The 13,695-nt window shown below is 40.5% G+C and overlaps 1 protein-coding gene across 3 annotated transcripts in view; it reads left to right on the top strand.

Moving 5' to 3' along the window:
- Nucleotides 1-13,695, top strand: part of WDR33 (WD repeat domain 33) — a 108,263-nt gene that overhangs the window by 83,636 nt on the left and 10,932 nt on the right. For 2 of the 3 annotated variants that reach the window (XM_008686058.2, XM_008686060.2), the window contains exons 8-17: nucleotides 4,161-4,287; nucleotides 5,457-5,611; nucleotides 5,703-5,781; nucleotides 6,229-6,339; nucleotides 6,704-6,798; nucleotides 6,999-7,085; nucleotides 7,306-7,445; nucleotides 8,040-8,192; nucleotides 9,081-10,169; nucleotides 12,820-12,928. In XM_008686058.2, the coding sequence (XP_008684280.1) occupies nucleotides 4,161-4,287; nucleotides 5,457-5,611; nucleotides 5,703-5,781; nucleotides 6,229-6,339; nucleotides 6,704-6,798; nucleotides 6,999-7,085; nucleotides 7,306-7,445; nucleotides 8,040-8,192; nucleotides 9,081-10,169; nucleotides 12,820-12,928 (2,145 nt within the window). The remainder of the gene's footprint in view (nucleotides 1-4,160; nucleotides 4,288-5,456; nucleotides 5,612-5,702; nucleotides 5,782-6,228; nucleotides 6,340-6,703; nucleotides 6,799-6,998; nucleotides 7,086-7,305; nucleotides 7,446-8,039; nucleotides 8,193-9,080; nucleotides 10,170-12,819; nucleotides 12,929-13,695) is intronic. The other variant, XM_008686059.2, reaches the window with a different exon arrangement.

Below are 13,695 nucleotides of genomic sequence, written 5' to 3'. Positions count from 1 at the left end.
TTTAAAATTCACTTTATTTCATGAGCATTTTCTTTTGTTCCTAGAATCCTCATTTTAATAGTTGTATGTTCTTTTTTTTGGCCATGACACATTCATTTAATTATCCCACTTCTAAAATTTGTTTATACTTTTTCACTATTTTGAACAAAGTTTCAAGTGCCATCTTTTAAATATAATAGTTAAAATCCTTTAAGTTATTTTCTTAGAATAAATTTCTATTAGTCTTGTTCTGGATCTAAATGCGTCAACATTGGCATGAGAGGGTACAATCTTATAATTTGAAATAATTTTTGTCACTTCATTGGGAATTTAGTAACTTTTTTTTTTTTGCTAAAAAAGAAAGCAGTTGCAAATCATTGTGCTTCTGTGGCAGATTAAGCTATCTATTTTTCCTCCTTTTCATTTGAAAAAATATAAAAATGATACGTGCTACTTGTAACGATTTCATATCCACTTTCCAGACGTAATCAGTCCGCTGCTATTTAGTAAATTAAATTTTTTTGAATTTTTTTCCCCAGTAGATCATTAATGTGTTTCAGTATTTAAAAATTACCAAACAATGTACAATGAGGTCTCCTTACCCAGTTCCCTCTCTTGGGGGCAATTAATGTGATGATTCTCATGTTTTCTTTCAGACACATTTTATACATTTTTGAGCAAATGTATGTGTGTGCTTTACGTATGTATGTGTCTCTTTTTAGGTCATAAATGTTAGCGTGGTACACATATTTTTTGTACATACTTTCTTAGATAAGCCTTTTATTTGTATTTAATTTTTAAAAAGTAGATGGCACATGCATATGGTTCAAAAATAAAATAATGTAAAGACTTGAATAGCTGCCCTCCCATCTGTTCCCTGTCTGCTATCTTTCAGTGAGTCTTTGTGCATATAGAAGCAAATAGGAAGAGACATCTTTTCTTTTCTTTTCCTCCTGTAACTCTTAGATTAACCTTAGATTTTCACATCTTGGGAGGCAGAATAGAATAGTCATTAAGAGCTATGGATGGGGGCCAGCTCTCTGCATTCAAGATGTCTGCTCTGCCACATATCAGCTGTGTGATCATAGGCAAGTTGTTTAACCTGTCGGTGCCTTGTAATTTTCATATGCAAACTATTAGTCAGTATACTTTGCTTAGAATAGTACCATACATATAAGAAGTATGTGTGCTTGTTAGTGGTAGTAGTATTTTTATTATTAAGGACAGTAACCGATAAAACAATACCCAAGAATCAGTACCAGTCAGTTGGATATATATTTAGTGAGATGTATGGATTTGGGTAAATTCATTTAGCAGAAAAGGATAGATGGGATTCCTTACTTGTTTGGGTTCTACTTAAATACATTTTATTTTATTAAAAAAATTTTTTTAAAAAAAGTTTATTTATTTATTAGAGAGAGTAGGGGGAGGGGCAGTGGAAGAGGGAGAGAGAAACTTAAGCAGTCTCTGCCCTGAGCATGGAGTCCAACACAGGGCTCAGTCTCATGACCCTGAGATCACGACCTGAGCCAAAACCAAGAGTCAGACGTTTAAGCAACTGTGCCACCTAGGTGCCCCCTTAGGTATATTTTAGAGAACGTCAGAAAACAAATTCAAAGCAGCTAAAATATATTTTGTTGTTCCTTTTTTTATGGGCTGATGAGGTTTTTTTTTTGCATACACTTCTTTAAACATATTTTTATGACAAAAGTGTCTCAGAAAAGGTGAGGGTAGAGGTGGCTGCTAAGGGTATGAACTTTTTTTGCGCAGTGCATCACATTTTAAAAGTGTTTTCTCATGTATTTTCCAAATTTGGTTAAGTTACACACATATATCAAACATAATATTTAATTTTGGGTGATAGTGACCCATAAAGCTTTTTTAATTCCCTGGCCATATCTTTTTAGGGTCAAATTGTTAATGACATTAAAAGTTCTTAGGGTGCCTGGTTGGCTATGTTAGGAGAGGATATGACTCTTGATCTTGGGGCTGTGAGTTCAAGCCCCGCATTGGGTGTTGAGATAATGTAAATAAATTAAAACAACAACAACAACAACAACAACCCTGAAAAAAAAAGTTCTTAAGGGGCGCCTGGGTGGCACAGCGGTTAAGCATCTGCCTTTGGCTCAGGGCGTGATCCCGGCATTCTGGGATCGAGCCCCACATCAGGCTCCTCTGCTATGAGCCTGCTTCTTCCTCTCCCACTCCCCCTGCTTGTGTTCCCTCTCTTGCTGGCTGTCTCTATCTGTCAAATAAATAAAAAATCTTAAAAAAAAAAAGTTCTTAAGCCAAGCAAGGGACTGGAAGACTGAGTTGTATTTCTATACAATGTTTCCATCCTCAGTTCTTTTTCTTAATAAAATCAAAGCAACAACAAAACCTCTTTCCCCTTTCCCACCTTCAGATCCCAGTTACAAAATTATATATGTTCATTGTAGAAAATATAAAAACAAACAAAAAACCCCAAAAGAAAACATAAAAACAAAACACAGGGAAATAAGAATCCCCTTAATACCTCTACTCAGCGTAATATTATTTCTTTAACAGTTGGTGTCTAGACTTCTTGCCGTTTTCTTCAGATATGTGTGCACACGCACTCCTGTACTAATCTGTTTGTCTTTTACAGTGGTGGCATCAGGAATGCTGCACACGCTGGTGTTTTTCTTTTTATCGATCGTATCATGAACATTTTAATTACATCATTACATTACTATAGTATCATTTTTAACAGGTGTATCATATTCCATTGAGCACATATGCCATACTGAAATATGGTTTATAATTTATTTCCTATTCAAGGGCATTTAAAAAATGTAAACATTCTTGTAGGCGAATCTTTTTGGACATCCATTATTTCCTTGGGACAAATTCTGAGGCATGAGGTTATCAGGTTGTAGGATATGCACGTTTTTCATGCACATTGCCAGACTGTTGTCCAGGCAGTTGGTACCTCCCTACATACTTGCCAGCATGGGGTCTTGTCTTTGGATAAGTCCATGCCTCTTTGAGACACAAGTCACTCCCCTTCTGAATTAGTGCAGATTCACTTTCCATTGCCTCTAGAATCATCTCTTCCTTCTTCCCTTCTTCCCTCTCTTGCTATTCTTCCATATACTTCCTCCTTCCCACTTCAGACTTCATAGAAGCTGAATTTGGTCCTGGTTGGAGAAGGACCTGTTTCAAATACTCTTCACCTCACTCTGACCTGCATTGTAGTGCATTTGCTGTATAAAATGTTCCTGAGGCTTTTTCTGGACAGCACTGAGTTTCCAAAAATCTTACTAATTTCTTTCAGTTATGTAAGTTTTAATTTTCACTTTTGTGGTTTTTAGTATCAGTTAATGTGTTCCATTTGTGAAGTGACCTCATGCTCTAGCACAGTGATTGAGAGTACTATTTCTGGAATCCTGTAGACCAGGTTCAGATTCCAGCTCCTGTTCTTGTTGACTAGCTTGGGAAACTAGGATGTCTTATTTAACCCTTCCAGTCCTTCCATTTCTTTTCTCCACTTGTAAAATGGATATAATGATAATACCTTCCTCAGGATTTTGTCAGGGTTTCAAGAGGTGATGCTTTTAAGTGTTCCATCATGCCCTAACCAATAGTAAGCACTCAGCAGAGTAGCTCTTACCATCATCTCATCTGGCGTGTGTGTGAGTGAAGCGTGGATTGTTTTTCTCATTTTGCATTTCAGTAAATGGGATTCCATCAGAAAGAATATTTTTCCTACTGCCACATCTAGAAAGCACTGGCATGTGAACCTGAATTTAGGACTTTTGATCTATAAGGACTACTCCAAAATGGGAAAACTAGAGTGAAGGACAAGAATTGTGCCCAGTAATTAGGATCATTCAGGAAAAGCTTGAAAAGCTTTAAATATGGGGCTTGAGTGACACAGCTTCCAAAAAGCTTAGACTGGCCTACCAGAAGAAGTAGGCAAGAAGATGAGCTTAGTTGCAGGAGAAGAGGAACTGTTCCTGTGCATCTTGGCCTCAAAAGAGGTTGCTCTATTCAAAAGTCGTCCCCACACAAAGACCAAAAGAGTCTTTTCAAAAAGGTTAAGATGAATGAGTACTAGGATCAAAACATTTAATAAGTTTGTCTGCTTTGGTTTAAATTAGAATGGAGTGCTGCTTTAAATATATGACTGATTAGGTTTTATTTTAACTTGTTTCCAACAGGGCATGGTGCAGATGTGAAATGTGTAGACTGGCATCCAACAAAAGGGTTAGTTGTTTCAGGAAGTAAAGATAGTCAACAGCCAATCAAGTTCTGGGATCCCAAGACTGGGCAGAGTCTTGCAACACTGTAAGTGATAGGAACCCCACCTTCGTCCCTAAACAAAGGGGAACAAGGCTGCCTGTATTGTTTAACTTTGAGCCTTCTCTCCTCCCGTGTATTCACGAAAAACTAGGGTAGACAACAGATGAACTTTTACTTAGAGTCTTCTTATTAGTTAAATATGATTTTTGTTCTGCCGTATGTATCTAAATTTAATTTGGGTATCCCTGGGGGTGGAGGCAGGGAGGAAGATGAGGAGAAAGGTGGTTCTCACTATCCTAGGTTGCGGTCTCTCCTCATGGTACATTTTGGCACTGTGTGGAGGTGTTGTGGCAGCCACTTACTAGACATAGCCCAGCCTTCTCCATCTCACCACATCTATTTGTAGAGAAGTCTTCCCCCCCAGTTTTGAATCCATTCTCACTTTTTGTTTGAGGTGCTTGCTTACGATAATAAAGCCTCATAATAAAGTTTTGTCTTTTTAAAATTATTTTTTATTACATTTTATATTATATGTATTATATTTTATATCATATTTTATATTACTGTTTTCTATTATCTGTCAATATTCATAGTTAAATGAACATGTTATTAACATGTTTTTGACCACACCCCTGTATCCTGGTCCTTCTGGCTGGAAAGTGAGCCAAATCCATAGTGAGCTGGTTGGAACAAGGCTTCCTTGTTGCATAACTCCAGTGGCCACAACCAAATAGAACACCTTGTGACTGGTGCTCCTTGGAGATGTCAGGCCTTGACTTGTAGTGTTTTTAGTTCAAATTAACCCTCAAATTATCCTGCTCCCTTTTTTAATGCTTTATGAGAGGAGCTTCACTGAACTTTGAAAATTTAGTGAACTTTAATGAATATTATTTGATGTGTTTGGGTGCTTCCCCTGATTCACTGATAAGCTTTTCTATACAGTTGAAGCTCAGCTGCTATTTTAATTGGTTAATGAAAACTGTAGTTATGTAATGGACATTAAGAAGTAAATAAAGCCTGTAACATCACAAGACCACAGTTAAAAGTACACTTGAAAGAAACAGGTCAACTACAGAAATAATGTCCAAACCTCTTTCGAGGAGGCCAAACCTCTTGCAGCTTGACCTATATGCTTTTTAACAAAAAAGGCCATTGTATCAATTTATCCTTGTTTTAAATTCTGACAGATTATTTTCTTGGTACTTTGTTTCTAGCCATGCCCATAAAAACACAGTAATGGAAGTGAAATTAAATCTCAATGGCAACTGGCTACTCACTGCATCACGTGACCACCTCTGTAAACTTTTTGATATCCGAAACCTGAAAGAAGAGCTTCAAGTCTTCCGAGGTCATAAGAAAGAAGCCACAGGTCAGTGGTTGTGGCATGCTTCTCATTCTGACTATTACGTGCAGTGTGTTGAGTTCCTAATAGTGCCTTTCTCCGCGTTTTTGTTGTACAGCTGTGGCCTGGCATCCTGTTCATGAAGGACTTTTTGCCAGTGGAGGGTCCGATGGCTCTTTGTTATTCTGGCATGTTGGGTATGTAATAGTTACTATGTAAAGAAGCTGTATATCTTATGAAGAGAGCACCCAAAAGAGTGAAACATAACGTCTTGTGTTTTTCCTGAGTGTTCATATGTCCTCTATCAGAGACTTGCTGCAGTTTTCAATTCCGTAAACCCAGTTTGGAATAGAAAAATTTAGCACCTCTATTTTTAGATATGGAAGTCATTAGGGAGAGTAAAACAGATTTCCTTGGTTCTTATTGGTGAATTCATTCTTGAAGCATTTTTCGCTCTGAAGTACTTCTCTAATGAAAGAATACATTGCTGATGACGAGTGAATACCCTTGAAACGTGGAACTGACCGGATTCAAAGTAACAGGCTTTGGTAGCTTTGTGTTACAGTAAAAGAAAATGTCCTTTTTTTTTTTTTTTTTTTTTGGTAACTTTTGTGAAAAGACTTCTTCCTGTGGTGCCATTACAGGGTAGAGAAGGAAGTGGGTGGGATGGAGATGGCCCATGAAGGAATGATCTGGAGTCTGGCTTGGCATCCTCTTGGACATATTCTCTGCTCTGGTTCAAATGACCATACTAGGTAAGCTTTATATAAAAAATAACAAGGAATTACCATGTTCATGGAGCAGCAGAAAATGAAAATTTATGTTTATTTTTATTGATAGATTAATGTATTTGTAGTCCAACTTCTTAGGAACATTTTTGTGGTGGTTTATAAATAAGTATGTAACAATAAGGAGATAGAGTATTGAGTATGACTTTACTATTTGAATTTTGCTTTGCCTCCTTATTAAAAAAATATTTTGACATTTAAATTTTTAGAAGAAAGGCATCATAAAATTTTGTTATGTTTACCAGTGGGCTGCTTGGTACTCTTAAGTGCCCAGAAATACACTGAAACCATCCTCCTCCCCTCACCCCTCCAATCACTTTTATTTTGACAGCAAATTCTGGACCCGAAACCGACCAGGTGATAAAATGCGAGATCGATATAATCTCAACCTATTGCCTGGAATGTCTGAAGATGGAGTGGAATATGGTGAGACTCTTACACATTTATCCTTCTTTGAAATCTGATATTCTCTTATTAAAGTGCTAGTTATAGAAAAGGTTATATAAAACTAAATTTAGTTTTATAGTTTACTGATTGATAAGGTTTCATTTTTATAAAGTGTTCGTTTTATTGGGCCACTATGTTTATAAAATCTCTGTTGACTATAGATGTATTCCTATTTATAGATGACCTTGAACCTAATAGCCTGGCAGTAATTCCAGGAATGGGAATACCAGAACAACTAAAATTAGCTATGGAACAAGAGCAGATGGGTAAGAGACATTGTACCTGCATGTTTTATTTTTATAAAGTTTTTGTAGGCCTGTTTGTTATCTACATGATACTGCCAAAATGATTTATGTTGAGACATGTTGATAAAAGTGATATAAACTGCATTATTATTTAAAATCGATTCTTCAAAAAATGTGTTTTTTGATGACATGGCCGTTTGCTCTCATTTCCTTGGCTAACTGCTTCTTTTTGTGGTTACAGGGAAAGATGAATCAAATGAAATTGAAATGACAATTCCAGGTTTGGACTGGGGAATGGAGGAGGTGATGCAAAAGGATCAGAAAAAAGTTCCTCAGAAAAAAGTTCCTTATGCAAAACCTATTCCTGCTCAGTTCCAGCAGGTGAGTCACTAGCAGCAGCCCCACCTTGTCCACGCACTGGGAGGTTCTGCCTGGTGTCTCTTGCATTGTCTCATCTGTGGAAAGTATTTCTGTGCTACAGACTTCTCTGGAGTATTCTTCGACAAAGTTCCTATCTGCTGCTCTGAAGTTAGTGCTGAGTTTGTCATGACTCTTGTAGCTCTTCTTTTATTCTCACCTACTTCTTATTGTCCAAGCTAGCAGAGGAAGGAGAAGAAAGAAGCATGGAGCAGAGAGAGTATGTTGACTCTCCTCTACTTTGTCTGTCTTCTGCTTTATTTGTCCCCTCAACACAAAGTGCATGTGCCCTTTCCAAGAGGTGGGCAGGCTTTTCATTCTCAATACATGTAAGCTCTTACAGTGTTGATCACGTTAGTAGTTTCTACCCGGTACTGTGCTTGCCTGACTCCATTCTTGTCACAAGGAGGAGCGTTAGAAGTAAAGGCAGTACACCAGGAGAGCTGACTTGTATTTGGCCGGTTGGAATGAACCAGTGACATTACAGAATGTTTTTCTCATTCTCTCATTGTAATATACACACTTAGGATATATTTTAATATTCCCTTCTTTCTCAAGGCTTGGATGCAAAATAAAGTTCCAATTCCTGCCCCAAATGAGGTACTAAATGATAGAAAAGAGGACATTAAATTGGAAGAGAAGAAGAAAACGCAAGCAGAAATTGAACAAGAAATGGCCACATTACAGTATACCAACCCACAGCTTCTGGAGGTGTGTAACACTCCTTAGGGGCGGTTCAAGATAATCTAAGAAAATAGTAACATTTTTTATTGGTACACTCTTACATAGGAAGGAAGGGCTTCTCAGATGGGTCTGATGAACACCATTTCTTTCTGTTTTTCTAATTTTTTAATTGAAGTATAATTGACATACAATGTCATAATAGTTTCAGGTGTAAAAGAATTCTGTTTCTAAGACTTTTAAAACCAGATCAGTCAAGCAGTGAGTAGACCTAGGTCAAATATACATGTTTTAAAAAGATTTATTTATTTATTTTAGAGAGAATGCAGGAGGAGGGGCAGAGGGAGAGGGAGAGAGAGAATCTGGAGCAGACGCCCCACTGAGCTCAGAGCCCGATGTGAGGCTTGATCCCACAACCCTGAGGTCATGATCTGAGCTGAAATCAAGAGTCAGACACTTAACTGACTGAGCCACGCATCACCCCTACATATACATTTTTTAATAGGAAAGATAAAGCCAACATAGTTTTAACTTGGATCATTTATTTATCCACAGATAAAATAATTTTTCTTTTTCTGTCAGCTCTAGAGCAGGTGGTTTGCTCTTATTGTTTTTCACCTTCGACAGTTACTAAGAATGATAAAACATTAGTAAATTATTGAATATAATAAGATGGATATAAATAGTCCTTACTGCTGCTTTCCAATATTTAAAAAAAAGGAGTCTGGAGTGAGTCTGGAAGCTTGTATGCTCTCAGAATATCTGAATGTTCTATGGATTCTAGTTACTGTGGAGTGTTGAGAGGTCGATGCCTTATGTTTGTCTTGCGGCCCCCCCAATGAAATAAGTGATAGCAGTATTGTCGTCTTCAAGGGCTGTGGTGTATTTATCAGTATGCTTTTTTCCCTTTCTTTCCAGCAACTTAAAATTGAAAGACTTGCACAGAAACAGGCTGAGCAAATTCAGCCTCCTCCTTCATCTGGCACCCCTCTCCTCGGACCCCAGCCCTTTCCAGGACAAGGTCCAATGTCTCAGATTCCTCAAGGTTTTCAGCAGCCCCATCCATCTCAGCAGATGCCAATGAACATGGCTCAAATGGGGCCTCCAGGTCCACAGGGACAGTTTAGACCCCCTGGACCCCAGGGACAAATGGGACCACAAGGTCCTCCACTGCATCAGGGAGGTGGGGGGCCACAAGGATTCATGGGACCACAAGGGCCCCAGGGCCCGCCCCAGGGGTTGCCGAGGCCTCAGGACATGCATGGGCCCCAAGGAATGCAGAGGCACCCTGGACCTCATGGCCCTTTGGGACCTCAAGGACCGCCTGGACCACAGGGTAATTCTGGTCCTCAAGGTCATATGGGTCCTCAGGGTCCACCTGGCCCACAAGGTCATATAGGCCCTCAAGGCCCACCTGGTCCCCAGGGTCACTTGGGCCCTCAGGGGCCTCCTGGTACTCAAGGTATGCAGGGACCACCTGGTCCCAGAGGAATGCAAGGACCTCCTCATCCTCATGGGATACAAGGTGGGCCAGGGTCTCAAGGGATCCAAGGTCCTGTGTCTCAGGGACCTCTGATGGGATTGAATCCAAGAGGAATGCAGGGTCCTCCAGGCCCCCGAGAAAATCAGGGTCCTGCTCCCCAAGGGATGATGATGGGCCATCCGCCTCAAGAGATGAGAGGACCTCACCCTCCAAGTGGACTGCTGGGACATGGCCCTCAGGAGATGCGAGGCCCTCAGGAGATGCGAGGCATGCAGGGGCCTCCAGCCCAAGGGTCCATGCTGGGCCCCCCCCAGGAATTGCGAGGGCCTCCAGGCTCACAAGGTCAGCAGGGGCCGCCCCAGGGCTCTTTGGGGCCTCCACCCCAGGGTGGCATGCAAGGGCCCCCTGGACCTCAGGGACAGCAGAACCCGGCAAGAGGGCCACATCCATCTCAAGGGCCAATACCATTCCAGCAGCAGAAAACAGCTCTGCTAGGTGATGGGCCCCGGGCCCCCTTCAATCAGGTATTATTTATTTCTAACTTATAGGCATTGCACATTGGGAAAATACGCTCTGCACAGAGGCGGCACTTCCAAGTGCTGTGGAAAGCAGTCACAGCTTGTATCAGTGTCCCTCAAGTAGTGATGGTGGCTTGAGAATAGCATGGCTGAAGAAGGAAATGAGAATAAACAAGACCATTAAATATATTGTAATATGAATATTTTTAATAGAAGTCATTCCAGAAAAGATCAACTCTCAGTTGAATACTGTTCATAATTGTCCTGGGGCTCTGAAAGAGCTGTGGCCCTGAGCCTGGCAGGTCCCCCTTTTCTGGGCTCTTCAGTTTGTAGCCTGGTGTTTCATGGGCTGATCTGCCTCCCAGCTCTACTCTTTAAGAGAGTATGGAGTATTTAACTCGCAAGTGTACGGTAGACTCTGATCTCACTATTTTCATTTCAGTGAATGCTTTTAGAGATCTCTGAGTCCAGAGTTGTGCATTCTCAAATGATGACCCTTTGGACAAAATGCTGTTCAGGTTGTTTTGTACTCACATGTAAATTTATTTACTGGAGGGAGTAATTCTGTAGAAATTGTCTTGACCCTTTTTTGAGGATTCTGTTTTTGTCAGCCAAGTTTTATTACCCATTCACTGGGCTTGTGCTTGAGAAATGGTGTGAGGAGGGTTCAGGTTTTGTGGGGGAATTACAGAAAGACTGCATGAGCATGAATGGATTTACCACTGTTTGGCTCTGTGGTTTTTATGTTTTTCTCAGTTTCATAGTCTGGAAGCATTATCTGGGTATGAACTACTGGGTTTGTGTCCCTGAAGTCCATTGTGGACCAAAAGTGAGTGAGCGAGTGAGGTAATGTTGACTCCTTGGGTCTTCACTGAGAGGCACTCGATCCGTTTGGAGAGGACGTGCTGCAGATGCTCTATGTGGAAAAACACAGCCTGTTTTGCTTCTTCAAACATCTCTGAGAATCCGTCATGTGAAGATGACCATTGGGATTACCAAATTGCAATAACCAGCTTAATAAGTAGGTTAGGCGTTACTCTTCCATAGATCTTCCAGGACTTAACAAGTGTCACAGCGTGAAGAGTAGTTGAGTTTATTTCCAGAATTGGTTGGGCACTTTGTAGAATTTAGGATGAGTGGAATAAATCTAGGTTTATTGTCCTGAACTGCCATAAAATTTGCAGCATTGTATGTTTTATTAATACACAGAGCATTTGTGTGTGTTTACAGTATCGGTTCCCTAACCTTATGGTAATGAATTAACAGCTTTCATTTGAGAGGGCAAAAACAGTGATGACCTTTAGCTACCACATTATGACTGAAGTTAAAAACATGTCAGATTCAAGAGGATAGGCCTGAGTTTCTGGGACAATTCAGTAAGAGTTTTTATTATATTAAATAGAAAAAGATTTTGTACATGAAAAGCATAATGGCTCTAAAAATTTAGTTGACCTATAGAATGAGTATGAAGGTTTGATACATTATAGGACATTTCAGGTCTCAAGAGTTGTCTGATGAAAATCTCTGCTCCTGAAGTCTGTGCTGAAGTCTGACTTTCTTCACTCTGATGTGGCTAATTATTTAAACCAGTTGTTTCAGTTTGTTTAATTTAGTGGAATTGCTTTCTGGTGTTAAAGTAATAGCATGAAAGATGTTGATAAGAGCAGTCCTTGGGTGAAGGGGACAGGAAGCAAAGGACAGAAATTACTGGTATTGAGTTAACGGTAATCATTTGTAGCTACAATGCTGAATGTCCTATCCAGGCTGCTCTTTCATGTAGCTAGTTTAGAATGTGCAAGCAGTTTTGCTGTGGATGGATTTGAAACTGTGCTATTTTCATAGTAGGTCCAGTCCCCAAATGCACTTTTTTTTTAAATAAAGGAATGTATTTGTTTGTTAAGAGACCTGATCCAAGGTCACTGGACAGTTTGGAGACTGAGAATTTAGACATGGCTAGGTAAAAAACCATAATCTTAGGGACAAGCTGGGGTGACCTCTGGGGTTCCAGAGCATGGGGACAAAGAGGTTCAGAGCAGCAGGTTTGTATCTGTAGGGACCCAAGGAATCCAGCAGGATCCCAGGCGACTCAGCTGGGAACGAGCTGTAGAGGGTGCTGAGGATGGGGAACTGCCGAGGTAGAGAAGAGAGAGGTGATAAGAGAAAGGCAGTGTGAACATCTCATCACGAACCACTTTCATGTTGTTCCGCCTCTTCAAACCCAGCCCTAGCCTCTTGAGAGGAGTGCTTATTTTTTGTAGCTGGAAAAGAATCCCAAGTGTGAGAGCAGAGTTTACGTGTCCGGGCAGATTCCCAGATCTTTACTTTTGCCGGAAGCCCCTCCTTTGTGCAGAGTGTCATGTGACGGTTTTCTGACTTTCCACTGAGGTTCTTACTTGGCATCACAGGTAAAGACCCAGCTTTAGATAAAACCTATCATCAGGTTTAAAAATATGAGTGTTTCCTTTAATTACGGTAAGAGAAGTATCTCCTTCCCCCAATTTAAGAACAATTTTGCTATAATATCAGTAGCTGTATATTTACTTCTGGAGGCTTTGGGGCAACCTAGTGTTTTTATCTTGTCACATTATGATAAATTTGCTATTTGTGAAGCACAAGCCTATGATTTCACACCCCCGCTTTAAAAACATCTTTTCAGGAAGGACAGAACGCAGGCCCCCCACCCCTGATACCAGGCCTAGGGCAGCAGGGAGCACAAGGTCGCATCCCCCCTCTTAACCCTGGACAAGGACCTGGCCCTAACAAAGGTAAATATCTGCTCGGCTGAATAAGAGATTGTATTCTACCACCTCTGGGTAAATCTTACAATAAATAGTTTATTGGTAAGTAATCGATAGAATGGTCATTTGAACCCTATAGGAAAAATAGGAGCACAGTCATTTCAGGTAAAGGCTTTGTCTTAACGTTGTTTTCATAGACTTGCTTTTAGTTAGCTAAAAATGCTGCCCTGAGGAAATAAGCTCCTCACTCCCAGAAGCTGGCGGGTTGTCGGACAACCCCTAGTATCAGGGCCTGGGCCACAGGACAGCCTTGTCCACGTCTTGGGAGTGGGAGCGGTTCCTGTGCTTACTGAATGCAAGTGCCTGTCGTTTGCATCTTGGAGAGCCGAACTGCTTCCACTTCTAGTTTTTGATGAGATAAAGAATACAGAGATTTTAATAGTGTTTTTAATATTACCCCCCCCCCCCAAATTGTGCCATGTATTGAATTCTTTAGCTGGTTATATTGTTCTGCACGATTTGATAAGAAGAAAGCAATGTACTGATGTATCTGGTTCTTGATACTATGGAAAACACAGAGATGAGAACTGTCAGTATTTAGATGTAAGCCTGTTTGGAAGTTGAGTTGATCCCAAGAGTTGATAGCGCAGAGGCAGCCCCTTGTGGTGAGGTGTTCTGCTGTCACAGGGGAAGGGCTGGAGCAGGAGTGAGGGGGCGGTAGGCTGCTGGCTGGAGAGGGCAAGGGCAGGACTGAGCAGTGTGGATGGAGGGAAGGTTGGAGACGGAGGTGTTCA

The sequence above is a fragment of the Ursus maritimus genome, unplaced genomic scaffold (genome assembly GCF_017311325.1).
Source record: "Ursus maritimus isolate PB19 unplaced genomic scaffold, ASM1731132v1 scaffold_1, whole genome shotgun sequence".
NCBI lineage: Eukaryota > Metazoa > Chordata > Mammalia > Carnivora > Ursidae > Ursus > Ursus maritimus.
The sequence above is the reverse complement of the archived record's forward strand: the minus strand, read 5'-3'. Positions and strand labels throughout refer to the sequence as shown.